Source organism: Balaenoptera physalus (genome assembly GCF_965194825.1).
Source record: "Balaenoptera physalus genome assembly, chromosome: 11".
Taxonomy (NCBI): Eukaryota; Metazoa; Chordata; class Mammalia; order Artiodactyla; family Balaenopteridae; genus Balaenoptera; species Balaenoptera physalus.
Window position 1 is genome coordinate 77229302 of NC_138896.1, and position 27586 is coordinate 77256887.

At 52.6% G+C, this 27586-nt stretch overlaps 1 protein-coding gene and 2 long non-coding RNA genes across 7 annotated transcripts in view; 2 read left to right on the plus strand and 1 right to left on the minus strand.

The window, feature by feature from the left end:
- The window catches only part of LOC309638490, an 84273-nt gene extending 77343 nt beyond the window's left edge, over nt 1–6930 (plus strand). For all 3 annotated transcript variants that reach the window (XR_014251159.1, XR_014251160.1, XR_014251161.1), the window contains one exon: nt 4223–6930. This is a non-coding gene — a long non-coding RNA (uncharacterized lncRNA). The remainder of the gene's footprint in view (nt 1–4222) is intronic.
- On the minus strand, nt 918–26601 carry WNT5A (Wnt family member 5A). Of its 3 annotated transcripts, none has more exons than XM_082414541.1 (5): nt 25249–26601; nt 19110–19243; nt 17596–17846; nt 12982–13274; nt 918–3913 (listed from the first exon to the last, which is right to left on the minus strand). In XM_082414541.1, the coding sequence occupies exons 1-5, from the start codon at nt 25252–25254 to the stop codon at nt 3455–3457; spliced, it is 1143 nt and encodes a 380-aa protein (XP_082270667.1). In that variant the 5' UTR covers nt 25255–26601; the 3' UTR covers nt 918–3454. The 3 variants fall into 3 exon arrangements, with proteins under 3 accessions (XP_082270667.1, XP_082270669.1, XP_082270668.1); XM_082414543.1 differs by lacking the exon at nt 25249–26601 and adding an exon at nt 21038–21219; XM_082414542.1 differs by lacking the exon at nt 25249–26601 and adding an exon at nt 19435–19644.
- Nucleotides 12260–17585, plus strand: LOC309638494. The gene is made up of 3 exons (XR_014251173.1): nt 12260–12492; nt 13626–13875; nt 15242–17585. It is a non-coding gene; the product is annotated as an uncharacterized lncRNA (long non-coding RNA).
- Nucleotides 26602–27586: the final 985 nt, after the last annotated feature.

The window sequence follows — 27586 nt, forward strand, 5'->3', positions numbered from 1 at the left end:
AAATTTTTTGTTAATTTTCCTGTATGGGGAAGATCTTGAATGCACTCCAGGATGAGAAGAGAAAAAAATATGCTGACGCTCCTAAATCGAGTATATGTTTTTGCAATAAAGAACACTGGTCAATATACAACTGAGGAAAAACTGAAACAGATGTGAGTCCTAGAACCACAAGCGTTTGAATTTGCCCAGAAATGCTATTTTAAACACTCTATATGTTGGTCTACTGTTTTTTTGTGGAATAATGCATTCTTGGCATCCTTAAAAGGTTTCAATATGTTACAAGGTTATCCGGAAAGAAAAAAAGCAAAGGGCTAACGTATCAATCTGTGCGTCGCGGGCCAGCCTTCGCTGCGCGTTTTCGAGAAGCACAAGGGCTTGTATTAATTGCACTTAACACAACGAACCTTCAGTTTCCTTCATTCTCTGCAGATTGAGGCTTGCTTTTCATAAAACTGCCTTCCAAGGGGCAAAGAGACACTCCATCCACACAGTAACTTCAAACAGAGCAGTGCGCTAGCTGCAGTGGTGAACACAAATACACTTTTTTTTGGACTAAAATTCTGGTCATGGATAAAAGCATGTGCCTTTTCAGTTCTTCTCTGAGATGTTACAACACCAACACGCTCTAAAACAATTAAGTTAGATGCATAATGCTCAAAGAATGTGAGCCATCCTATAACCAGCTTTAAGCCATCTGCTTGATTTCTTTTCTTGAGGAACATATATAGGAAAAGAGAATTCCCCTTTTGTTCCGTTACATATAGAAATCTTTTGAAGCTCCCAAATAGTTTGGTTTTGGTAAAATTCTCCACTCTTCTATTATTCTGACATGTAGTCACCCCTAAACTATCCCTCATGTTTTCTCAAAAACTCTCCACATGAAGTATCTGAAGGACAATTGAAACCACTTACCAATATCCAAGTAACGTTTTATTTTATATTCTATCTTCCATTTGGCATAAGCCTTTCGATGTTTGTTTTTTGAACCAGTGAAATATACAAATCACGTGAGACAGAAATATGTACAGTAAAAGTATAAAGGCCATAGAAGATATACATAATATCTGAATGACAAGTAGAATATTTTACATTAAATAGTTTCTTTTAAAAACTAGGATTGTTAAACTCAACTCTCTTCATAAACATGAATCACTAAAAAGGAACAAAATCTGGTTTAGCAAATAAAAAGAAATTACTTCATGGTTTTTGTATAATAAAAACCAAAAAAGTGACATTTTAAACTAATTAGTGCTTCTTACTTTCAAGATCTTTTGCTTGCAATTCACTGCAAATGCAAGGGAGTGAATATCCTTGTGCAATAAGAGCCACAGGTGGCTGAGGTGATCTGAGCGCCACCCATTCCCACGAGGGCTGCAGGAGATGTGCATCTCTCCAAACTTTTAAAACAACAGAAGTCTGAGATAAGAACACATTTGATGGCACTCTTTGGAAAGAGGTGTCCTGGTTTAAAAAAATGTTTAAACTAGCTATATGTGTTGTGAGCTGGATTTTCCTTAGGGACTCAAATAGGTACTATCAGGTCTAATGGGCACCAGTTTCCACTCTGCAAAATGCATGAAGGAAAGAGAAATGCTGACAGTGCTTCCGAGTGTTGAATATCTCTTCATTCCCACGTCTGTGATGAATAAGTAATGCCCTCTCCAGAAAGGGTACAGAAAAGGAGGATGGGGCAGGGAAGATAAAAGAAATCTTCAAACCAACAATGCACGTGACTAAGATCTTCTGGATTCCTCAGAAACAAGGCTGCTTCGTGATGCTCAGGGTGTGATGGCATCGAGGCCACAGCCCCAGCTCAACTCAGAAACCGTCTGGAAAAATCCTAGTTGGATTGCAATGGAGGACAACAAGGCTCTAGACCGAAAAATAACCCGAGTAAAGTGTAAATCTAAACCACTGGCTGCACTGAGATATAATTATATTTATATTTATATATATATATGTATATATATATATATATATATATATATATGTATGTTATGTACAAGAGACTGAGATATCAGGCACCATTAAACCACACTTCCCCCCTTATAAATGCAACTGTTCAAGTCCACTAGGAACAGTTCTGGGGTACACCTGCGGGGTAATAGGAAAGCGTGAGTGGAGAGTCTAAACACAGGCTCATAACAGGGGAACGCTGCCACACCGCTGTGAAGTACATTTGCCAAGTAATGTCATTAAAACATAGAAAACTACCGCTCCTCAAAATAAAATTTAGAGGGGAAAAACAAAATCCCTAAGTGGCAAACCGTTTCCCAAGCGGAGCTCCTAATGTTTCATTTCCTGTGCTACTATCAGCGGGGACCCAGTGGAGCTGCCGTTTGGAAGCGTGGCCGGCATCACAGCGCAGCAAGGCACGGAGGAATCGGAGGGGGCTCAAGGTCAAGTAGGGAGGGCAGATGTCACTTTTCCCCTCAAGTAAGTTTTCTGCTCTGGTGCAGTGCTGAACTGCACGCAATTACCTTGTAGCTCGGGCTGAGGATCTGTGAATGGAATTCATTTATTATTTTCATTGTTATCATTTATTAACCAAGTATCCCTAAGAAAATTACAGTATATTTTCCTTTACAGTCAAGCCAACCTCCCTTGCCCTTCTCCAAACAAAAAGTCTAGTACCCAGAATCACTCGGGGATCCTTTTCCAAGTGGATAACCTAATTCCCACAACAGCATCAAATCACTGACTTAATATAAGGAGTTTTTAAGTTTTCTCTTTTTTTTTAATTTCTGGGGCTTCCCTCCCTGCTCCCCAAGTTTCAGTAGCTAGTAGAATGGACCATCTGTAGATGGAATGTTTGAGAACAGTGCAACACGTGATAAACCTTTTCTCTTTAAGGGATATGAGATTTTTGCTCTTAGACTTTAAATACCATTTTGGAAATGTTTCAGGCTGGCAGCCCCTGGGAAAGGGGCGGGGGGGGGGCGTCTCATTGTTTTGTTTTTTTTCTCAAGACCTTTCAACTTTCACCAGAGCACTGAATTCCTTTTAGTCACAGGAGCTAAATCATGCGTAGATCTGTACCACCCTCTTGCAGCTGGATGCTACCTGTCCCATATGACCCCATAGTTGAGACAAAGAAAACAGTGTTTCTTTGACCTTCCAGATGTGCACACATCTAACTTAAGGTGTGCGTTATTCCCCCCTCATCCTATATACCAGCAAAAGAAGTCTTGTCTTACCTTTTCAATGATCCACAAAATAAATATTTTCTTGGTTCCCACCCCCCCCTTTTTGCCAAATAATAGTTATAATATTAATAATAAACCACAGAGTTCTCAGATGGGAACAGAAAAAAAAATGGTTCCGGTTGCAATTCTTGGGGACAAAAAATAAAACAGTATTAAAGACAACAACAACAACAGAATCACTGTACTTTCTATAAATAAGTGGGTCCTGGGAGTGGGGCTGGGTGACAGGCGGGCAGGCAGAATGCCCACTACTTGCACACGAACTGGTCCACGATCTCCGTGCACTTCTTGCACTTGACGTAGCAGCACCAGTGGAACTTGCAGTGGCAGCGCTCGGTCTGCACTGTCTTAAACTGGTCGTAGCCGCGGCCGCAGCACATGAGCTCGCAGCCGTCCATGCCCTCGGACGTCTTGTTGCACAGGCGGCCCTGTGTGCCCAGCGAGCCGGTGCTCTCGTTGCGCACGCAGTAGTCGGGGCTGGGGTCGATGTAGACCAGGTCCTGCGTGGTGGGCGAGTTGAAGCGGCTGTTGACCTGCACCAGCTTGCCCCGGCTGTTGAGCCTCATGGCCGCTGCGCTGTCGTACTTCTCCTTCAGGGCGTCGCCCACCTTGCGGAAATCGGCCAACTGCAGCCAGCACGTCTTGAGGCTGCACGAGCCTGACACCCCGTGGCACTTGCAGGCCACGTCCGCCAGGTTGTACACCGTCTGCGGGGAGAAGGGGACAGTCAGCGGGCGAACTCACCCGGGTGCCCAGACTCGGGCGGGGGCGCGGGTGACCGAGCTCCCCGGCTGGGTGGAGCCCTGGTCACCAGCTAGACGAGGGCCTGGGCTACTTGCCCCTCGTCCTCCACGACCAGAAGCCTTGTGTTGCCTTCTTTAAAAAGTCTGCAAAATAAATAGGTTCTTAGCCCCTCATTATTACACATCATCATAATAAATAACCACAGTTCTTGAATGGGAGCGGGAAAAAAAAGGGTTCCATTAGCCTCTTTTTTTTTTTTTTTTTTTTTGCAGGGAAGAACATTAGCAGCAACTCATACATCTTGAACACTCAGCCCAGAGAGTGCTGGCAGTTCCTCACCTGCGTCACCTGGATTCATCCCCACCACCAGCCCACGAGGGAAGAGCTCTATTGTCCGCATCTCACAGAAAAGGGAAGCGAGACCCAGCAAGGTGAGTTACTGACCCAACCACTGGGAAGGGGGGTGGGGCCCGGGATTTGAACCCACGCAGGTGGGCTCCAAGCTCATGCTCATGACTTGGCCCTGGGCGCCCAGCTGGTAAGTGGCAGGGCTGGGCAGGTGTCCAGCCCAGGTGGGATCAGGGTTCAAATCTTTACTCAGTCTCACTATGACTACTGCTGTGTGCCAGGCACGATCATAAGAGCCTTTACACTCTTGGTCTCACTTAATGCCCCCAGCAAGGTTGTAATGCGGCCTGGAGGAGGTGCTGGCAGTGACGCAGATAGAGGGTAAGCGGCCCGCACAGGTCACACAGCTAGAATGAGGGAGAACCGGGTCTGCATCTCAGGCACTCTCACTCCTGCTTCTTGCACAGCCCCTACTCTCTATCCCCCTCTGCCTAGGTGAAAAGCATCCGTCTTGGACCCAGGCAGACCTGGGTTCTGCCCTAACTCTGTCCCTGAATTTAGGCAACAGGCTTCACCATTCTGAGCCTCCGTTTTCAATTTGTGAAGGGCACTGTGATGGCTGCAACCTCACAGCACTGTTGCAAGGATAAAATCAGGAGAGGCATGAAAGTACTTAGCGGGCACGATGCGATCAGTAAGCCTGGTCTGCAGGGTGACGGTCTGCACGCTGGTCCTGGGCCCTTGCCCAGTCACCCTGGCCTCCCAGTAGCAGCACCTATGGGGCTGGCCTCACAGGGCTGTGTGCCCAGCAGTCTGGGAGGTGGCGGCTGCCTGTTTATAGTGCTGACTGCCCACAGTTCCTGTGCCAGTGACCCTGCAGAGCCGGCGCGCTGCTGGCACGCTGCGGAGGGCCTGTCGGGAACCTGGAGGGCCAGAGTGAGTGAGAAGGCTGCTTCTGCCCAGAACAGCTACCTTCTCCCTCCAGGGATGCGTAAGGGGCTTTCTTACAAGGGACGCTGAAGTGTACTCCCTTGATATGAAGTGTTTCAGGCCTGCAGCTAGTCTGGAGAAGGGTTTCGCAAACGTATTTAACCTTCGCTCCCCTTTGAGGAAAATCAAAAGCTAATGTCCCAAGGAGATTCTAACATGATTTCCTGGCACAGTGTCTAACTCTCCTCCTCCCACCCCCACTATCCTGCAGAAAAACTGTCTTCCCAGTAATCTCATCCACCAGAATCCAATTGCTCCAATTATAACATTGCCAAAAACACTCACCCATTTAAAAATCCAAATGTTAAATGAAATTATATTGAAGGGGCTTTTCCCCCTGTCCAAAATCCCCTCTCTCCACTTGGAAATCCCTTGACCTGCTCTTCTTGGTTGCTGAGCCCCTGATGATTTCTCTCCATGAGAGAAGTCTAAGAAATCCGCAAAAGATGGATGAAAGCACCAAACAGGGGCACAACGGGGCCCAGAAGGGTCCGCCATACCTCCGTCCTGGAAGCATTTCTGGTCTGAGACGCTGGGCACCTGGCGTGCGGAGTAAGGTGATGTGTCCCTGATGAGGACAAGACCAAAGTCCTAGGGCCCCAGAGAGAGCGGGACCGGTATGCCCACTGCATGGCGTGGGTCGGCTGCACTGGGGAGTGAGTCCACCCACACTGCTGGCACCACAGCGATGGGCAGCCGCGGAGAGGAGAGGCCACACTCCCCTGGAGCAATTACCTGACCCCGCAAGGCTCCACAGGTGAAATTCTCCAGAGTTTAGTCTTTCCCTGAGAAACGCCCCCCCCACCTAAATAGTTAAGATCAAATTTGAGAAGAAATAGGTTAGCTGGAATGATCTAGATAATCTTTGACTTCCCTATGTCCTTTGCTTCTAGTAACTAAGTTATCAGTTATCAAGCACTTACCACAGCCCTTCAATTGAACCATATGAAATTGGATGTAAGAAATGGTCAAGTATTGGTAATAAGGTTCAATCTACTATATGAGCCCAGTGAGTCCTACAGCAACCCCGAGTGATAGCTAACGCGCATTTAACAGATGTGCAAATGGGGAAACGGAGGCTCAGAAACCAACAGACAGAACGGGATTTTAACCTAGATTTCTTTAATCCCAAAACCTATGGCCCTTTACCCTCCAGCTGTGATGCATTAGTTTAATAAAAAAAAAAAAAGGCGCCTGGGTTTACAGCTAAATCCACTAATTCTCCCCACGGGCGTGAAGTGGTTCTCCAGCCTCAGTTTCCCAACCTTTAAAATGAGGGGGTGTGGCTGAGGGGCTTGAAGGCTCCTTCCAGAGCTCTAGATTCTACTCTGTGATTAGCGTCCCTTTTCCTCACCCCAAAATACAGAAGAGTGAAATCTCTGACCAGAAAGTCCCTGGCACTTACCTTGGGTTCTGTGAAAAAATAATGGCCCTGGTTTTCAATGCTGCCAAAGTTAGGAAAAGTTTTCACCCCTTCATTAGAAAGCAGCCATAAAGTGCCATGTGTTTAACCACAGGAAAAAGGGTCTTTCGTAACAATCGTGGGCGAGATTCCCACATCCGCACCAGGGGAAGCAAAGAAGGAAACAGGGAGGCTGCGGCAGCCTGGCGAGAACTTCCTTTCTGAACACACATGAGTGGCTCTCTCCTCTCCAGAGCTCCTCTCTGCACACTCCTGAGTGGCTCTCCCCTCTCCACACCTCCTCTCTGCACACTCCTGAGGGTCTCTCTCCTCTCTAGAGCTCCACTCTGGACACTCTTGAGTGGCTCTCCCCTCTCCAGAGCTCCTCTCTGCACACTCCTGCGTGGCTCTCTTCTCTCCAAAACTCCTCTCTAGACACTCCTGACTGGCTCTCTCCTCTCCAGAGCTCCTCTCTGGAGAGTCCTGAGTGGGTCTCCCCTCTCCAGAGCTCCTCTTTAAACACTCCTGAGTGGCTCTCCCCTCTCCAGAGCTCCTCTCTGCACACTCCTGAGTGACTCTCTCCTCTCCAGAGCTCCTCTCTGGACACTCCTGAGTGACTCTCTCCTCTCCAGAGCTCCTCTCTGCACACTCCTGAGTGGCTCTCTCCTCTCCAGAGCTCCTCTCTGGACACTCCTGAGTGGCTCTCCCCTCTCCAGAGCTCCTCTCTGGACACTCCTGAGTGGCTCTCTCCTCTCCAGAGCTCCTCTCTGCACACTCCTGAGTGACTCTCTCCTCTCCAGAGCTCCTCTCTGCACACTCCTGAGTGGCTCTCTCCTCTCCAGAGCTCCTCTCTGGACACTCCTGAGTGGCTCTCCCCTCTCCAGATCTCCTCTCTGCACACTCCTGAGTGACTCTCTCCTCTCCAGAGCTCCTCTCTGGACACTCCTGAGTGACTCTCTCCTCTCCAGATCTCCTCTCTGCACACTCCTGAGTGGCTCTCCCCTCTCCAGAGCTCCTCCCTGGACACTCCTGAGTGGCTCTCTCCTCTCCAGAGCTCCTCTCTGCACACTCCTGAGTGACTCTCTCCTCTCCAGATCTCCTCTCTGCACACTCCTGAGTGGCTCTCCCCTCTCCAGAGCTCCTCTCTAGACACTCCTGAGTGGCCCTCTCCTCTCCAGAGCTCCTCTCTAGACACTCCTGAGGGGCTCTCTCCTCTCCAGAGCTCCTCTCTAGACACTCCTGAGGGGCTCTCTCCTCTCCAGAGCTCCTCTCTGGACACTCCTGAGGGGCTCTCTCCTCTCCAGAGCTCCTCTCTAGACACTCCTGAGGGGCTCTCTCCTCTCCAGAGCTCCTCTCTGGACACTCCTGGGTGGCTCTCTCCTCTCCAGAGCTCCTCTCTGGACACTCCTGAGTGGCTCTCTCCTCTCCAGAGCTCCTCTCTGCACACTCCTGAGTGGCTCTCTCCTCTCCAGAGCTCCTCTCTGCACACTCCTGAGTGGCTCTCTCCTCTCCAGAGCTCCTCTCTGGACCCTCCTGAGTGGCTCTCTCCTCTCCAGAGCTCCTCTCTGCACACTCCTGAGTGGCGCTGTCTTCTCCAGAACTCCATTCTAGACACTCCTGAGTGGCTCTCTCCTCTCCAGAGCTCCTCTCTGGAAACTCCTGAGTGGCTCTCCCGTCTCCAGAGCTCCTTTCTGGACACTCCTGAGTGACTCTCTCCTCTCCAGAGCTCCTCTCTGGACACTCCTGAGTGACTCTCTCCTCTGCAGAACTCCTCTCTGGACACTCCTGAGTGGCTCTCTCCTCTCCAGAGCTCCTCACTGGACACTCCTGAGTGACTCTCTCCAATCCAGAGCTCCTCTATGAACACTGCTGAGTGGCTGTCTCCTCTCCACACCCCCTCTCTGGACACTCCTGAGTGGCTCTCCCCTCTCCACACCTCCTCTCTGCACACTCCTGAGGGTCTCTCTCCTCTCTAGAGCTCCACTCTAGACACTCTTGAGTGGCTCTCCCCTCTCCAGAGCTCTTCTCTGCACACTCCTGAGTGGCTCTCTCTTCTCCAGAACTCCTCTCTGCACACTCCTGCGTGGCTCTCTTCTCTCCAAAACTCCTCTCTAGACACTCCTGACTGGCTCTCCCCTCTGCAGAGCTCCTCTCTGGACACTCCTGAGTGGCTCTCTGCTCTCCAGACTTCCTCTCTGGACAGTCCTGGGTGGCCCTCTCCTCTCCAGAGCTCCTCTCTGGACACGACTAAGTGGCTGTCTCCTCTCTAGACCTACTCTCTGGACACTCCTGAGTGGCTCTCTCCTCTCCAGAGCTTCTCTCTAGACACTCCTGGGTGGCTCTCTCCTCTCCAGAGCTCCTCTCTGGACACTCCTGAGTGGCTCTCTCCTCTCTAGACACTCCTGAGTAGCTCTTAGCTCTCCAGAGCTCCTGTCTAGACACTCCTGAGTCGCTCTCTCCTCTCCAGAGCTCCTCACTGGACACTCCTGAGTGACTCTCTCCAATCCAGAGCTCCTCTATGAACACTGCTGAGTGGCTCTCTCCTCTCCACACCCCCTCTCTGGACACTCCTGAGTGACTCTCTCCTCTCCACACCTCCTCTCTGCACACTCCTGAGGGTCTCTCTCCTCTCTAGAGCTCCACTCTGGACACTCTTGAGTGGCTCTCCCCTCTCCAGAGCTCTTCTCTGCACACTCCTGAGTGGCTCTCTCTTCTCCAGAACTCCTCTCTGCACACTCCTGCGTGGCTCTCTCCTCTCCAAAACTCCTCTCTAGACACTCCTGAGTGACTCTCCCCTCTCCAGAGCTCCTCTCTGCACACTCCTGACTGGCTCTCTCCTCTCCAGAGCTCCTCTCTGGAGAGTCCTGAGTGGGTCTCCCCTCGCCAGAGGTCCGCTCTAGACACTCCTGAGTGGCTCTCCCCTCTCCAGACCTCCTCTTTAAACACTCCTGAGTGGCTCTCCCCTCTCCAGAGCTCCTCTCTGCACAGTCCTGACTGGCTCTCTCCTCTCCAGAGCTCCTCTCTGGACACTCCTGACTGGCTCTCCCCTCTCCAGAGCTCCACTCTGGACACTCCTGACTGGCTCTCTCCTCTCCAGAGCTCCTCTCTGCACACTCCTGAGTGGCTCTCTCCTCTCCAGAGCTCCTCTCTGGACACTCCTGAGTGGCTCTCTCCTCTCCAGAACTCCTCTCTAGACACTCCTGAGTGGCTCTCTCTTCTCCAGAACTCCTCTCTGCACACTCCTGCGTGGCTCTCTCCTCTCCAAAACTCCTCTCTGCACACTCCTGAGTGGCTCTCTGCTCTCCAGACTTCCTCTCTGGACAGTCCTGGGTGGCCCTCTCCTCTCCAGAGCTCCTCTCTGGACACGACTAAGTGGCTGTCTCCTCTCTAGACCTACTCTCTGGACACTCCTGAGTGGCTCTCTCCTCTCCAGAGCTCCTCTCTGCACACTCCTGAGTGGCTCTCTCCTCTCCAGAGCTCCTCTCTGCACACTCCTGAGTGGCTCTCTCCTCTCCAGAGCTCCTCTCTGCACACTCCTGAGTGGCTCTCTCCTCTCCAGAGCTCCTCTCTGCACACTCCTGAGTGACTCTCTCCTCTCCAGAGCTCCTCTCTGGACACTCCTGAGTGGCTCTCTCCTCTCCAGAGCTCCTCTCTGGACCCTCCTGAGTGGCTCTCTCCTCTCCAGAGCTCCTCTCTGCACACTCCTGAGTGGCGCTGTCTTCTCCAGAACTCCATTCTAGACACTCCTGAGTGGCTCTCTCCTCTCCAGAGCTCCTCTCTGGACACTCCTGAGTGACTCTCTCCTCTGCAGAACTCCTCTCTGGACACTCCTGAGTGACTCTCTCCAATCCAGAGCTCCTCTATGAACACTGCTGAGTGGCTGTCTCCTCTCCACACCCCCTCTCTGGACACTCCTGAGTGGCTCTCCCCTCTCCACACCTCCTCTCTGCACACTCCTGAGGGTCTCTCTCCTCTCTAGAGCTCCACTCTAGACACTCTTGAGTGGCTCTCCCCTCTCCAGAGCTCTTCTCTGCACACTCCTGAGTGGCTCTCTCTTCTCCAGAACTCCTCTCTGCACACTCCTGCGTGGCTCTCTTCTCTCCAAAACTCCTCTCTAGACACTCCTGACTGGCTCTCCCCTCTGCAGAGCTCCTCTCTGGACACTCCTGAGTGGCTCTCTGCTCTCCAGACTTCCTCTCTGGACAGTCCTGGGTGGCCCTCTCCTCTCCAGAGCTCCTCTCTGGACACGACTAAGTGGCTGTCTCCTCTCTAGACCTACTCTCTGGACACTCCTGAGTGGCTCTCTCCTCTCCAGAGCTTCTCTCTAGACACTCCTGGGTGGCTCTCTCCTCTCCAGAGCTCCTCTCTGGACACTCCTGAGTGGCTCTCTCCTCTCTAGACACTCCTGAGTAGCTCTTAGCTCTCCAGAGCTCCTGTCTAGACACTCCTGAGTCGCTCTCTCCTCTCCAGAGCTCCTCACTGGACACTCCTGAGTGACTCTCTCCAATCCAGAGCTCCTCTATGAACACTGCTGAGTGGCTCTCTCCTCTCCACACCCCCTCTCTGGACACTCCTGAGTGACTCTCTCCTCTCCACACCTCCTCTCTGCACACTCCTGAGGGTCTCTCTCCTCTCTAGAGCTCCACTCTGGACACTCTTGAGTGGCTCTCCCCTCTCCAGAGCTCTTCTCTGCACACTCCTGAGTGGCTCTCTCTTCTCCAGAACTCCTCTCTGCACACTCCTGCGTGGCTCTCTCCTCTCCAAAACTCCTCTCTAGACACTCCTGAGTGACTCTCCCCTCTCCAGAGCTCCTCTCTGCACACTCCTGACTGGCTCTCTCCTCTCCAGAGCTCCTCTCTGGAGAGTCCTGAGTGGGTCTCCCCTCTCCAGAGGTCCGCTCTAGACACTCCTGAGTGGCTCTCCCCTCTCCAGACCTCCTCTTTAAACACTCCTGAGTGGCTCTCCCCTCTCCAGAGCTCCTCTCTGCACAGTCCTGACTGGCTCTCCCCTCTCCAGAGCTCCTCTCTGCACACTCCTGACTGGCTCTCCCCTCAGCAGAGCTCCTCTCTGGACACTCCTGAGTGGCTCTCTGCTCTCCAGACTTCCTCTCTGGACAGTCCTGGGTGGCTCTCTCCTCTCCAGAGCTCCTCTCTGGACACTCCTGAGTGGCTCTCTCCTCTCCAGAGCTCCTCTCTGGACACTCCTGAGTGGCTCTCTCCTCTCCAGAGCTCCTCTCTGGACACTCCTGAGTGGCTCTCCCCTCTCCAGAGCTCCTCTCTGGACACTCCTGAGTGGCTCTCTCCTCTCCAGAGCTTCTCTCTAGACACTCCTGAGTGGCTCTCTCCTCTCCAGAGCTCCTCTCTGGACACTCCTGAGTGGCTCTCCCCTCTCCAGAGCTCCTCTCTGGACACTCCTGTGTGGCTCTCTCCTCTCCAGATCTCCTTTCTGGACACTCCTGAGTGGCTCTCTCCTCTCCAGAGCTCCTCTCTGGACACTCCTGAGGGGCTCTCTCCTCTCCAGAGCTGTTCTCTGGACACTCCTGAGGGGATCTCTCCTCTCCAGAGCTCCTCTCTACACACTCCTGAGTGGCTCTCTCCTCTCCAGAGCTCTTCTCTGCACACTCCTGAATGGGTCTCACCTCTCCATAGCCACCTTGATTCGCCTGATGTTCAGATGTATAAAACTCCACTCTGCTAAAAATACTCCCCCTTTTCCTACAACAGGTCTTTCTGGAAAACCCTCAAACCATCAGGCCTGGTAACTAATGACACAAGGAGGGGTACGAAAAAAGCAGAGGGGAAGGTAAGTAACCCTGGAAGCTGGGGTGAGGGCCTTGTCAGGTGGGCATCTACTCGCATAAATAACTCCCTGTTCTGCATTTACGCCCAACCACAAACTTGATCCCGGGCGGAGGGCAGCGAACGTTAGGAACATTTTTTTTTCTGAGCTGGGCTGGCCAGCTGCACTGGGGACTAATTAAAAAGGTAGAGAAAGCTGTTTCTCAGGCCAGGGCAGGAGCACCTTGGCTGGAGGGGGCCAAGGCGGGATGCTTCCCCTCCGGGAGGCCTTTCTGGGGTGTCCACCCCTCTTCAGGGAGGCCTGTGTGTAGCTGCTTGGGAAGGGCGTGTGGGGGAGGTGGAAAGAGACCAGCAGGGAGAGGCGGGGGGAGCCCGGAAAAGCTAGGACGGAGAGGGGAAGAGAGGGAGACCCAGACGCAGAGACAGAGCGAGAGACGGAGACTGGACACAGCAGCGCCCACCCCCAGGAGGGGCGCGGCGGCGGCATGCTCACCCTGCGGCCGGCCTCGTTGTTGTGCAGGTTCATGAGGATGCGCGCGCTCTCGTACGAGCCCTTGGCGTGGATGCGCTCCCGCTCGCGCGCGTCCACGAACTCCTTGGCGAAGCGGTAGCCGTAGTCGATGTTGTCGCCGCAGCCGCCCCACAGCCAGTCCCGTGGCAGGTCCTTGGGGCGCGCGGCGCGGCTGCAGCCGCAGGTGGACAGCTCGCCCTCGCGGCAGGCGCGGCTCATGGCGTTGACCACCCCCGCGGCGCTCACCGCGTACGTGAAGGCCGTCTCGCGGCTGCCTGCGGGCGAGGACGGGTCAGTGGGCGCCCCCGCTCCGCAGCCCCGGCCGGCTCCACGCCGCCGAGCCCCCGGACCCCCCCGGGGGGGGGAAGGCGGCACACGTTCCCCCCACACACGTAGAAGCGACACATGACAAAGGAGTAGCATCCCTGCTACCTCTGCTCTGACACTTCAGAGCCCAAGGCAGGATTCTAAGCAGTGCTGGACTGAGTTTTCTCTGCACCTCTTATGAAAATACTCCAAACTTCTCATTTTCCAAAATGCCCAGGAAAGAAGTCACTGAGGAAAAACGCAGAATTGGAGTAGACTTCCTTACTTATTTTAATGTTTGGTATTATTTTCATTCTGAGTTACCTCCAGGGCAGGAGCATGGGGGCTGCAAGGCTTAGAGCCCCTGCAGCAGTCCCTCGCCAGTCCCTGTGGCGTCGGTGGCTGAAACCCGGCTTCCCCATCCTCCATGTGCTGCACCAAGCCTGTCTCACAACAAGGCTCCTGACTTTCCCAGAGGACATTTCTAAACTGGTTCCTAGAGAGTTTTAAATGAAACTCGCCTCTTCTCAAACCCCAAGCTGACGGGCCTGATACTTCTCACTCAAGTAGGTGAGTGTCTACTTTTAAAACAGCCTGCAGTTCCTTAATGTCACTTCCGCAACTCCCCAGCAGCCTCTAAGTGTTAGGGTAATAGCAAAAAGGAGGAAAAAAAAATAAAAAGGTTCTTCTTCCCCAAACTTGTAAAGAATATATAGGCCTAGAGGAAAAAAGTTCTCTCCTTCCCTAAAACTTGTAAAGAGTACCTCCCTGTCAAACGGTTCTATAGGAGCCCTATTTGTAAGGAGAAAAAAAGAGGTAACCATAGACTACCTTCATCTCCACTTGTATGTGGAGACATTTCTACATGTAACAAGAAGTCACTTAATCAAAGTATTGTCCTATGAGAGAGAAAGGATTAACAGCTGGCCAGCTGAAGCTGGGCCTGGGGGGCGGGCAAAATGAGGGGGTCCTTATTTTCCTCAACTATAAAATTAAGGGTATTGAACTAGATGCCTAGGGAAAAAAGGGCCCCTTCTGGCACTGGAATCTCTTTACAGGAAACGGTTGCTCCTATACTTAAAGAAGAGCTTGCTAACAATCTTTTTTTTTTGGGGGGGTGGACAATGGGGGACGGCACAAGAACAGCTGACAACAAGACTCAGCCCCAAGCAGAAGCCCATCCTGCAGGAGGACGGCTCTGCCAATGCAAGCATCCCACAGGCTGCCCTTTTCTTGGACTTGTGCTCCACACTTCAATCCACAGCCATTTGTGATCTCCCTTCCAGGAATAGTGATGGTTCTGATTTACCAGACCTTCCCTCCCACATTTTAAAAAATGAATAACTTGAGGACTGTACGGGTGGTTGGCAGGAGGATCCAGAAAGTTCCTGTTGTGGGGGGGGGGGCGGTGGGGTGTTACATCTACCTAGCCTGAATTAGCAAGGCAGAGAACATCAAGGGAGTGGAGAGAAATGAGGAGAGCAGACAGATTCTAGGGAGTGATCTGAGGATGAACGCTGATAATATAGAAAATGCTGTGTCCCTGGATGGGAGACTTGTAGAATAAAGAGGTAGTTTGAGGAAGAGAGAGAAACAATCCTCTGGAGACAGAGGAAAATAAACCACTCTCCTGTATATATGGAGCACAAAAGGGCTTTTACATAAAACACAATGCTGCTGCTATTTTCATAAGTCTATCTATCTTGAACATATCCTTTTTTGCCCCAGAATACAAACCTGGTAGAAATCTCTAAGCTAACTGGTCATTGCAGGGAAATGTCAGCTTGCAAAGTGCTCTTTGGCTAAAGCCTGTGGATACAGTCATGCTGGATGGCACACTGCTGGTCCAGTTACAGCTCCCTCCCTGTGAAATCTACATCTACTCTTATTCTCACCCTCCTTAAAAATGGCGCCTTTCTTATACATCTTTTCACAGCATGGGAACAAAGACGAGACAGAGACAAAAGCTGGAAGGAAAGGCTAGCATGATGAAAAAACGAGAAAGTTTCCAAAATGAAGAGTGGGCCCTTCATGAGGCAATGGTGTACAGCGCCTGGACTGGCCTTCAGAAAGGAGGTAAGGGGTTGGGGGTGGCAGCCTGAGTCAGACACTGGCCCCATCACAGGGTCAGATTCTCAGGGACAAGAAGTGGCCTCCATGTCCCTGCTGTACTAAGTGCTCTGGAGTGGGGCACCCACACCTAGTATCAAAGGTGTTTTAAATTTTCCCTTAGCTCATTCTCTTCCAACATACCCTTAAATAGAAAAGTGAAAGCTAAGTAACTTTTCCCCTATTGGCGTGGGGTCCATGTTCCTCTTCCATAAAAATCTATTCTGATTTTTCTTCTCTCCATCTCTCTCTCTCTTTTTTTTTTTTTTAAAGGCTCTGTCTGTGTTCACCCGAAAGCCACCCAGCAGCAGCTTTCTGCTCTGAGACCTCGGACACCTGAGGATCCTTGGGCAAGGTCCTCCCAGGGCCTCGTTGACTTGATGATAGGATCTAGGAGGTCTCCCTCCTCTACGGCCGTCACGAGGTTCCACTCCCACCCAGTTCGCATCAACCCAGACAGTGCCACACAGCTGAGGACCAGAGAGTCTACTTACGGGGACAATTAAATACAGGCCTTTGTACCAAGGGTTCTGCTTGTTCCCTGAGGAAGCAGGCTCTTTGAATCTTGGACCACATTTTAAATAAATCTTCAGCAGAACTCAAATCCACTTAGCAAATGATAGCTTATTCTGAACATTTTGGCCCAAAACAGGCTACGTAGGAAGAGGATCTTAAATCAAAGCTGTGTTCCAGTGACTACACAGAAAAACAGTTCCAATTGCTGTTTTCCTTCCTTGTTGCCATCGGAGGTGTATGATTTTCACTAACTCATATACATGTGAAAAGCCGCTCCCATAGTTTAGTTTGAGAGGAAGGCAGATAGGGGGAACATGTAAAGCAAAGGTGACGGGGGAAAGCTGACAGGTCACCATTCTGATATAGCTAAAAAAAAAAAGGTTTTGGGTCACTCACAATATCAAAATGCAGCAGAATTCAATCTTCACTACACTGCCAGTTAACTACATAAGGCAGCCCATATTCAGGGGAAAACTCCTGTGTTCCTGAAGCTTAACTCCTAGATTCAGATCCCAGTACATACATTAGCACATTTTAATCATTAACAGGAAGGACAAAGCCCTATGAAACTCTGCAGGCTGAGGCTGCAGAGCATTTTCCCATTCAATTAGAGGAACAGCTTCCAGCCCTGTATTATTTTAGTTTATGAAGCTGCTTGGCTCAAACATCCACTGACAACTCTTTTTTGTTCTCAATGAATGCACTTTTCAGGGTTTTTAAAAAAGCATTTTATCCGTCCATGATGGACATTAAGCCAACTTTTTATCTTCAGTCAGTATAAATAGTTAATTGCTTTGATAAATTGCTTCTTATTTTAGGAGTCACTGCAGTCATATTAATTATACAGGCTTGTTTGCATAAAAGTAAAAAGAGACCGAAAATATTCACTAGAAAACACAGACAGGACCACATCTGTCAGACTGTAGCCTATGCTATTCAACCAAACCAGAGGCAAACTGATTTGCCAAATTCTTTGCCTTTAGCCCAGTTTTAATGCCACCTCCTCCCTGAATGGAATAACAACAAGTTCAACAACACATTTAAAAAGAAAGAATTGGACCGTGAGCCATACATTAAAACTTTTAGAAGTTTCTAGGCTGCGATCTGAAGCACGTGCCTTTATATCAATGGCCAGCATCAAAAATGTAAATTGGATCACATCTGATTAAACTTCTTTCTGGGACTAAAAATAAAGCCTTTAACAAACATACATATCTTGATAGCCTTAGGATATATCTATATTAGGAAAATTAAAACCTTGTTTACTTCCAACACATCCAGCATTCTGAAAGATGACAGTTTTTAGTTTGATGCTTGGGCCACTTTAAGAGGACAAAAATGACTCAGCTTTCCTCCTCATCTTTTGAGAGACCAAAATAAGTGTTCTGCTCCTACTATTTTAAACAAAATGCTTTTTAGAAAAATTAAGTGTTCAGAAAAATGAAGGTGTCTTTGATGCCCTCCCCCATCTCCTGATTTGGGTCAAGAAGTCCAAAACTTATAATTAGATGTGGGGACAGGCATGCACACAGCCATAATGACAAAATTCCCAAGCCACCACCCTGCTGGAAGATTCCCTCCATATCAAGCTTGTAAGTAACACTAAAGACTTCTCCTAGGAGAAAAGTTTCTATATATTTAAAAATGCATTAAATGGTTTCCTACCTATCTGCATGACCCTGCCGAAGACTGAGGTGTTATCCACGGTGCTGCAGTTCCACCTCCGGTGTCGGAACTGATACTGGCATTCTTTGATGCCTGTCTTCGCGCCCTCTCCGATGTACTGCATGTGGTCCTGATACAAGTGGCATAGTTTCTTCTGTCCTTGAGAAAGTCCTGCCAGTTGGCTGCACAGAGGCTGTGCTCCTATGATATATACTTCTGACATCTGAACAGGGTTATTCATACCTAGCGACCTAAAAAAGGGGGGGGGGGGAGATGTGCATTCAAGATTTACGTGAACTGTCAAGGTGGGCCCCCTGAAAACATGTCAGCAATACATAGTTTTAAGCACACAGATGCTTTTTCTCTTCTGCTTGTCCTCATGACAAAGTATGAGAAGGGCTTCATAAAACTCCTCTGTTTAAACTCCACTCAGAAAACAGAGATATTGTGTAGTCCCCATCCCGCCATCTGGCTCCTCAGTTAGAGTTTTCACTCCCTTCCTTGCCCCTCGCTGCCATATACCTGAACCAGAATTTCACAAAATTCTGAAATCCACACCAGAGAAGGCGGAAATGGCAGTTTGGGGTACAGGCCTCTGACATTAAAGAAAATGACTCACTTTGCCTCACAAATTGGACCGATCTGCCTTGAAAATGTATGAATGCCGAAAGTAGACACAATTAGACACGGGTAGGAGATAGCAGTTCCTTTTGACTGATGATGGAAGAACAGTAGGACAAGTGTACTGAAGAATACTTGTCCTACCGAAGAAAAATTCAGCCCATTCCAGACATTTTAAAAAGGCTCCTTATGTGATTGTGAAGGACCCAAGACAGGGTATCCAGTGAACAGAAGTCGTGTTTGACAGTCAAAAAATGCTGTTCATTTACAGTGAAAAAATATCCAGAACGCCGTCAAAAATAATCCCCTGGATATACTGCAGTCTATCTTCAAGGCCCCTACCGGCAAGAAACCCTCGTTTAGGGACATTTGACTACTTCAAGTTAACCTCCTTTTGATCAAATTTCAAGCCCCAAATACTAACCCACTTGGAGTTTAGCTGCCTTCCTAGAACTCTGCCTACCTCAGGCCCTGAAGGTTAATAACCTCAAGTGACTGACAGAAAATAAACGTTGGAACTCACTTTTACTACCTAGAGGTGGCAAAAAGTAAATTTTATAGATAGATAGGTTTACAATTATTAGAGAAGTGAATTTCGGTTTCCCTTTATTACATGATGTACTTCAAGCATACCTCTGAAGGACCTCATAGAAAAAGGTCTGAATTTATAGGTTCTGATTCCCTATGGAGCTAAAGATAAGCTTCAAAGTATTGGCAAATTAAAAGAAAATTTTGATTTAAAGATACATATATATGTATATATATACCTATATAAGATATATATATATATATGTATTAGATAAATGCACCCAAACTCAAGACTCAGCTTTAAATATTGCAGCATTATACAAACGAATCTTTAAATAAAAGAGTATGCACATAGAAAAACTTACCACCAAGAATTGCCTTCTATTACGACCTGGGCGAAGGAGATAAATATGGCCAAAGCCATTAGGAAGAACTTGGAAGACATTGCCCTTCCAGCCGTCCCCAAAGCACCTCCTGGGCTTAATATTCCAATCGACTTCTGGAGAGGGAAGAAAGGAGCAGATGTTTATTGCCTCTCAGATAATTTTCAAGCATACACGTTTAAACAACGGAAGCATCCGGGGTCTCTTAAGTTTACTGTTGATTGACTGCGCTTCTCCTCCGTGAGTTTTTTGATGGCACGATATAGGCAGTTTCTTTTTCCAAATTAATCCACCCACGCAACCTCACCAGGAAATCTGATTTCGCTGGGATCCTGCGCGCGGGGCACGCCAGCGATTACAAACATGTCTCAATGCTGTTGAGTCAAAACCCCGGTGCCAGGCGCTGCCTCCTTCCTGCTTGCTCGCTCCCGCACCCCCTCGCTCCCCTCTAGTTCGCGCGGCGCTGAGTCCCTCCTCGGGAATTCACTCAGGAACCCGCTGCCACCCTCGTCCGCTCCCCGACCTGGGCAGAGCAACAAGTGGAGCCGGAATTAATTCCATGGGCGAGAGGAGCGCAAAGGCGAGAGGAGCGCGCCGCCGGCGGCTGCGGAGGAGGCGGAGTGGCCGGCGCAGGGGTGGGGGGTGGGGGCAGCACGCGGGGGGGAAGGGCAAGGGGTGGGGGGCGAGGCCCCCGGGAGCAGCGCGCGCGCGAGTGCCCAGCTGGGAAATGCGGCTCCGAATTAACATCGTCTGTTTCATAATCAGTTTACGGCCCGCTTTGCGGCCAGCCACTTCCAGAGGGGGAAGGGCAGCCTGGGTTTCCTTAGAACGCTCTTCAGCCAGACTGGAGTGGGGAGAAGGAGATGGGGGGGCACAGGGGATAAGGCGGGGAGCGAGCTGCTCTCCCAACCAAGGAAACCGGAAAACAATGCCCTCTCCCCTGCCTTCGGCCTCCTCCTTGGACTCAGTGTACCCCAGAGAAGGGATATACCCCAGAGGAAAGTAGGAGGTCTGGGTCCCGCTGTCCCGAGAGACGGGATCCCTTCTCGGCCCTCCCCGCAACCCTCCCCCAAATTGATTTTCTCACTCCCCCTACCGCCCCCCTCCCATCTCCACTCCTGGCAGCCGCCACGGAGAAAGGGGAAAGGAAGCCAAGGGTGACTCCAGTTTCCTTTGGTCCTGGTCTGGAGTTGACCATCTCTCTATCGCGACACCGTGATCCCGGTCCTGGAACACCGCTACCCCACCCTCCAGCCCAATTCAGACTTCGTTGGGTCAGTCCCGAAAGGTGAGGGTGCAAGGCGAGGCCAGAGCCGGTGCGAGTGAGCCTCCGCCGGCGGGGCCAGAGATGCTCCCGCGCCTCATTTGAGTCCCTGGATTCCAGGGCGCCGGGGCCCTTGGCGGCGAAGGTTCGCGTTGCGAAGAATTTCGGGGGCAGGGGGCGGCCTTGGAAGCTTCCGCTGCCGTCCTCCCCACTGGTGACTTCTCCACCTGTAGGCGGCGGCGGAGCGAGGCGGTGGCGGGTGCGGGTGGGAGGAGCGGGTTTCCAAAATCCCCTTTTCCATCTCTGATAAGAGTAACCCGGCCGCGCTGCGCCACCCGCAACCCCCGAGGGAGCCCCTTCCTCGGAAAAGGGAAGGTGAGCCTCCTCCAGGCGGCAGAAGGGCCTGGCCTGGAACCTGCGCCGGAAAAGAGATTGAGGGAACCTAGGCAGCCGTGGAAACGCGAAGGGGCTCGGGAGCGCGCCACAGCCTTTCCCTGCCAGCCGTCCTTTTGGCCCAGACTCCTTGGGGCTCCTCGAGAGGAAATGCTTATGTGGTCCCAGTGCCCGCTACCCGGGGCTCCGCGCCTGTGTCCCACTCGTCCCTAAAACGCCGCAAAGCCCGGGGAGCATCCCGGAGAATAGAAACCTGGGGTTTCCCCAGCCCAGCAGAGAGAAGGCTCCGTCTTCCTCCCCACCCCCGCCCGAAGTGTCAAGTTTCCTCCAGGGGAGGGGGTTGGTTGCGAGGGCTGCCTTCGCGCGCGGTCCAGGCTGCGAAGTCTCCTCTCCCCAGCGGCGGCCAGGACCGCGCGCACACATTCATACACACACTCACGCACATTCACACACTCACTCGTCCACAGACACACACGGTCCGACGTGCTTCCGAGGCGGCGGCAGAGATCGCTGCGGGCCGCGCGCACTTTCCGAGCTTCCCGACGGGCGGGGCGCGTGGGGCGGGGCGCGGGCAGTGGAGAAATTGATAACAGATTCGGCGGATTACTGCGGATCTCTTTGTTAGAGGCGAAGCCACACAAACCGAACCCACTCTCGGCCCGACGACCCTGGGGCGAGTCCACTCGTTCACAGAGTGGGGGCCAACTGGGAGCGGGCCATTTGGTTTCTGCGACTCGGGTCTCTAAGCTCCAGGCTGGGGGTAGGCCAGAGGTGTCCCAAAGGGGATCCGGCAGGAGAGCCCCGCGAGTCGCGTCTCCACTTAACCCTGCGCGCTTGGCCGGAAACACCTTGGCCCTCTTCCCGCTCCAATCCCTGCGCAACCCAGAAAAGGCCCCACAAGTTTGAAAGACTGAAGGAACCCACAGCAAATTCACTAATACATCTACTCTGTAGGGTGAACGTCCCTGCCTGTTTACCAAGAGATCTGATCCGAAAAGAGTACGAAATAAGACCTCTCCGGAGACTGTAACATCGAGGGTAAAATAAAAGTTCTGGGCAGAAGCTGAGTTTACCAAAGAACGGAGTAAAAGTTTTTGAACAATTTCAGGACCCAAGGAAACCGACTTTGTAAGGATCCTTGGAATCTGTTTCTAGTGTGCGACGAGTAATAGGGTTGCGGGCATTTGAGAGGTTCAAGCACAAGGGAGGGGTGAGGTGGGGGTAGGGCGTTCGTTCGCACGCCCTTGTTTCCAGCCTCAGAACAGATCCACGCAGAGTCGCTTATTCTGTCTCTCCTCCAAAGCCTTCGCACTGGATTAAAAGTGTCCCTAACCCTTCTTTATCAATTGGCGTGCAGGCCGGGAGTGATGAGGGCGACAGAGAGAGAGAGAGAAAGAGAGAGAGACAGAGAGAGAGAGAGGACTCCGTCACACTGGTTTAGAGGACGTTTGGGGCAGCAGAAAGCTTCGGAACGCACGCGCAAACTCGAGCGGCACCCAAGTCCAAGGCCGGCGGCCCCTAAAACGAAATTCCCCGGAGGGAGGGCGAAGACTCTGGACCCTCGGCCAACGGCGCTACCTCACTTGATCTGGGCATCCCCTGCCACCTCCACCCTCAGCCCCCACCCCCAGTCTCTGGGAGCGGAAATGATGAGGGAGAAACTGGGAGGAAGAAATTAGATTGACCTGGGCTCGAGGTGGCGAAAAGTACAGGAAACCCCAAGAATCCCAGCTCTTAGTGAGAGATAAATTTTGTTTCCTCCCCCACCTGCGATCTCTTCCGAAAGCAAGGAAAGAGACGGAGAAAATTACAGGAGAAAAACCCAGTGGCAGCCACAAAATTGGGGCGTCCTGCCCAGGGGAACGCCGCCGAGAGAAGCAGGAGGGGATGATGGGCTGAAAGGAGGTCCGCTTTGGGGGAGCAGACAAGGAGCCAGAGCTCCGCCAAGGGTGCCTCGGGATGTGTCCACAGCGCTGAGTGCTGGGGGGGGGGGTCGTGTGGAACGGAGAGAGGAGGTGGAGGAGGGAGCTCCTTGAGCCCAAATCAGTGCAAGGAAGGTGTGCAGCCTCTGATTGCCCTGACTCAGAACGGACACCAGGTCCGGTAACAGGGCATATCCAAGGGAAGAACGGTGGCCAAGTCTAGTTCTGTTCCCTGCCTCACCTCATCCATCCCCGGACAAGGCTCTCCAGACTGCGAGACAACTCTCTCTGTCTCTCTCTCTCTCACACACACACACACAGATGCCACTTCCACCTTCCCACACAAGATGTCTAGCTCTCTCTAGGCACAGGCTCTCAACTCTGTCCAGAAGAGCTGTTTGTTGGCAGAAGGAGAAAGAAAATTAAAGAACACTTCAACCCCCACTCTTCAGAGGCAGTTTCAACTCCACTTTTTAATAGACAAGAAACTGAGGCCGAGAGGGAGAGAAAGCACCACTTGTCCTCGACCACAGGGAAAACTGGTGAGAGCGCCAAGGCCAGACGGGAGACTTCCTAGGGTGACGCTCCTGTTCCTTGCTATGCCCTGGAGAAGGGGTACCAATCCCTCTTACACTTGCCCGAGCCCCATTTGCTGGTCGGACCCTTGGCCCCTTCCTTATTAACGCAGCCGCGCAATGCAGCTTGGCCTCTGGGGGCCTCCGAGGGGCCCTCCTGGGAGAGTGGGACCTGGTGATCTGAAGGGATGTGCTTGCAGAGCCAGAGGTGGAAGAGGCGAGCAGCTGCCCGCCTGCCCAAGGAACAGAGACTCCAAGACGTCCTACCTCAAGGCAGCCAACAGGGGGCAGCCGGTACCACACAGCGAGGAAGAAAAAGGCTTCAGGACTAGCTGAGCTCTGGCGCACCACGCTAACCCCTTGTGCACCGGGAAGCTCCGCCGAGCGGAGGGAAAAAGCAGGGGACTCTTTGGCTGGGCCTCCTGGGTAGGGTCTTCCTTTGTGGAGACGGGCCTGGCTAAGTAAGGCTAGTATATCCAAGACCCGAGAACAACTGACCTTCTACTCCGCCCCAAAACACGCAGGGCACAGATCCACACACTCGGACACACAATTTCCACTGCCTCCCATCGCTTGCGCGCTTTCTTTCAGCTTTGGCCCCTCGGAACTCCCCTGGCAGAGGTTGTCTAGAAACAAAATCTCCGCATCTGGCTGGAGCAGCCTTGAACGTTGGCGGGAGGGCAGGGGTTGAAGAGGTGCGATCCCACCGCTGGCTCCAAGTTACTTCCAAACAGTAAGCTGTCCATTTAAAGGAAGACGAGAGAGGAGAAGGGGCCCCGATGCCAGGCTGCGATTGGAAAGTAAAACAAGGCCACAGGGTCTCCAAGTTTGGGGGTTTTAAAACGGGTTTTTTGTTTTTTTTTTTTTTTTTGGTGGGGGCCTTGTTTGCTTTAGGAAACATCTTAATTAGAATTCCAAGCTTATTTTCTAGAAAACTGAAAAGGGGAGAGATCAAGAAAAATGAAAATAAGGATCGAAGCTTGGAGGACAGAGAGGAAAAGTTGTTCGGAAAATAGCAAGTTATACTGCAGGAAGAAATGTTAACTTTCTGTAAAAGTGAACTCTCGGTGACCCTCGGAGTGTGTGACTCGGCTTTAACATACAACTGACAATTAAAACAAACAAGAGTTCACAAACTGCCCCCCGCCCGCTCTCCCAACGCGGAGGCCCAAATGTTTCTAAAGGACAAGGCAGATTCCGCGCAGGGGGCCGGGACGCGCTCTCCCAGCGGACAGGATTAGAGCCACCACTGCCAGCCCTCCCCGCCCCCATCACTGCTGCAAACTGCGGAGCTCACCCAGTGGCAACTAATAATGCTAATAACGCGACCCCGTTCCCCGAGCCAGGGTGCACGCTGGCCCCCTGCCAGGCACTCTTAAAGGCACAGGGCCTGCAGCGCTTGGGTCCCCGGCTGCGTTGAGCTTGCAACCTGGCCTCTGGCTGCAGAGGGCGAGAGGTGCACTGCTCGGCACAGTCGGCCCCTAGTCCAGCTTCACGGTCTCTCAGCCAAGGAGTCCCCTTCCCCTTTCTGAGCCCTGGCTACACACCTTCTCGGTGCCCGCGCTTGGTAAATATTTGTTGAATTGAATCATTATCCTGTTACTGAAATATACAGAGTAAATTACACTCGCGTTTCTCAGGGCAAAAGAAAACTCATCCGTGAACCGCTGTTTCTGTCTTGTCTCTTCCCCACTTTTTCTCCAAAGTCTAAAAAGTTTGCAGAACGTTTGGTGGGACTAGGTCTCCTGGGAGGCCGAGGCAGTGCGCGGGGCGGTGGGGGGGGGGGGCGGGGGTAGCGCGGCAGGGAAAGGGTAGGGGTCCCTGCCAGCTACGCGGGAGTTCTAGCGTCTCCAGGCAGTAGGAGAAATGGGGGGAGGAATAGGAATAGGTGGAGGGGGGGCGGGATATTTAGTTAACTTCCAAAAGAAAAAAAAGTGGCGAGCGTCGGCGGAGCACAGAACACCTACCTTCATTGCTAGGGGGAGGGGGCGCGGGGAGGAAGTCACCGCAAGAGCGAGGGCAGCCGAAGAATCTGAGCGGAGCGGCCGGGTTAAGCCTGGAGGGACGATCCGGCGCAGAGCTGCGTGCTCCTCCAGGACGCGTCGGGCAGGCTCAGGGAATTGGAGCCCAAGCGGTCACTGGCGTCCGAGTCTGGGTGCCTGAGCCGGAGCAGCGCTGGGATGCGTCCGTGAACCGAGGGGCGCCGAAGTCCGCCTGCCGGCAGCAGGAACAGGGCCCGGCCGGCGCGCAACAAGGGAGCCGCGGGTCCGGCGAGGGCGCGCAGGCGACTGTTCCGCGGCGAGGCGCTCCCTCTCCAACGTCCATCAGCGACGGCGGTAATTAGGGCTTTCCAACCCCAAATGTGGGCGTGATTGTGCAAAAGACTTTACAACAAATAAAAAAAAAATTCTTCACAAGAGGGTGAAAAAAATGCCCCACAACTCAACTCTGGCCCGGGGCGGGGGGTGGGGGAGGCGATCCGTGCGCCCAGGTGCCCCCAGTTCATTCACACCACGGATTCTGCAGACTCCCGGCGGCTCACGCCTCCTGATCTCCAGCTCCTCCTCTCCAAGTCTGTGGCCGAAACGTCTGCTTCCAGGCGCTGATCCTGCGGCCGCGAGTGTGTGGACGTCTGTGTACACACACAGACACACACCCAAACACACACACACCCACACGCACTGCAGCTTGGGGGCCACAGAACAATCAGGCGCGCATGGGTTTTTCTCCGGGAGATGCCGCTGAAAACGCGCAAGTCGCCATCCGAGCTGCAAGAGTCAGCGCCAACTTTTGTCCTTTCATTTTAGGGTTTGGCAAAAAGGGGGAGCAAACTGGGTAAAAGTTGTCCCCTAAAGTTCTGCCTCCAGTGGGTTCGGGGACGATGCGCGACTGCCCCAGGGGAGACACTGGCTCCCCCCTCCCAACCCCCTTCTTTCCCTCTTCTGGTTAATCCCCCTCTTTTCCCCGCCTTTCCAGGGCGAAGAGGCGCGCGGGCACCGCGGCCGTGGGGCTAGAGAGGGGCGAGGGCGAGGGACTCCGCGGCGGCTGTTCAGCTCCGGCGGTCCATGGCCGGCGTGGCTCCCCACCTCCTCGTTTGGCGCCGGGGCCGGAGGGGCGGGAGAGTGAGCAGGCGGGCGGCGGGCGGTCGGGGCACGGCGGCGGCGGGAGGAGCTCGCTCGGCAGCGGCCGCACGGAACCGGACTCCGGGCGGCGGAGGCGGCGCCTCGGAGCTTGCAGCAGCCTTCCACGCGATCCTGCGCCCCACAGACAGACTGACCGACCGCAGGGACCACGTCCCCCCCACCCACCCCCCGGCCCTCCTGGCCAACTGCCTCCCTCTCTCCCTCACTCTCTCCGGACTCCTCTTTCCCCTGGTGTTCTCAGAGCGAAAAAAAAAAAAAAAATTTTTTTTTTTTTTAAGTTGCAGAACCAAAGACTGCTGGAAAGGGGGGGGGAGGGGAGGGGAGACAGAAAAAACTCAACTTTGCCTTTGCGCATGCGTGCTGAGGCCGACCTATGACAAACTCTGCAGGATTTTAAAGCCGTACCACGAGCTGGGGTGCAGGGGGGTGGGATACACTCCCTGCTCGAGCCCCCTGCTTTTGGCTCCCCATCCCCCAGGCATCTGCTGAGAGAGAGAGGTCCACTCCGCAGCCGCTGCCTGACCGCCGCCCGGCCCTCTGCTCTCCTTCCAAAACCGCCTACCCAATGGAAGCTGAACCCCAACTTCAGCCTGGACCCCTTGGCTCACCTGTCCAAGGCCGCTCGCACTGGTGCTGCACGGGGGGCTGTCGCCATGACACGGAATCTCTAGGAGGACCCCCTTCCCATTCTTACCCTTGGGGGAGGGTCCCTAAGCCCGGGGGCTGGAGAAGCGGGTAGGCGCACACATCCTGCACCGCCCCCAGTGTAGATTTGGGTACTGGGGTGCGCGATTGAGCATCCGGCTGCGACCCAACGCGTCCAGAAGCGACCCGTGATCCTGCCGGGTTGGATCTTGGCTGGTCCCCTCAGGTGAAAAGGCTGCGAAGTTCGGCAAAACCAGGTTCCGCAGGGCACTGCAACTTCCAGGCACTTCCAGACACCTGTGGTTTTGGGGACCCCGACTGGGCGGGGTTGGTGGATGTGTGACCCCTACCTCCCGCACGCCAGGGGCGCCACCCACAAACAGTGGTTCACATTGGAGTGCAGTTCTTGTTCTCAGCCCTCCCCATCCTCAACCCAAGGTGGAAGACACACACACACACACACACACACACACACACACACACACACACGATTCAATTTCTGCCATACATCTGGCAT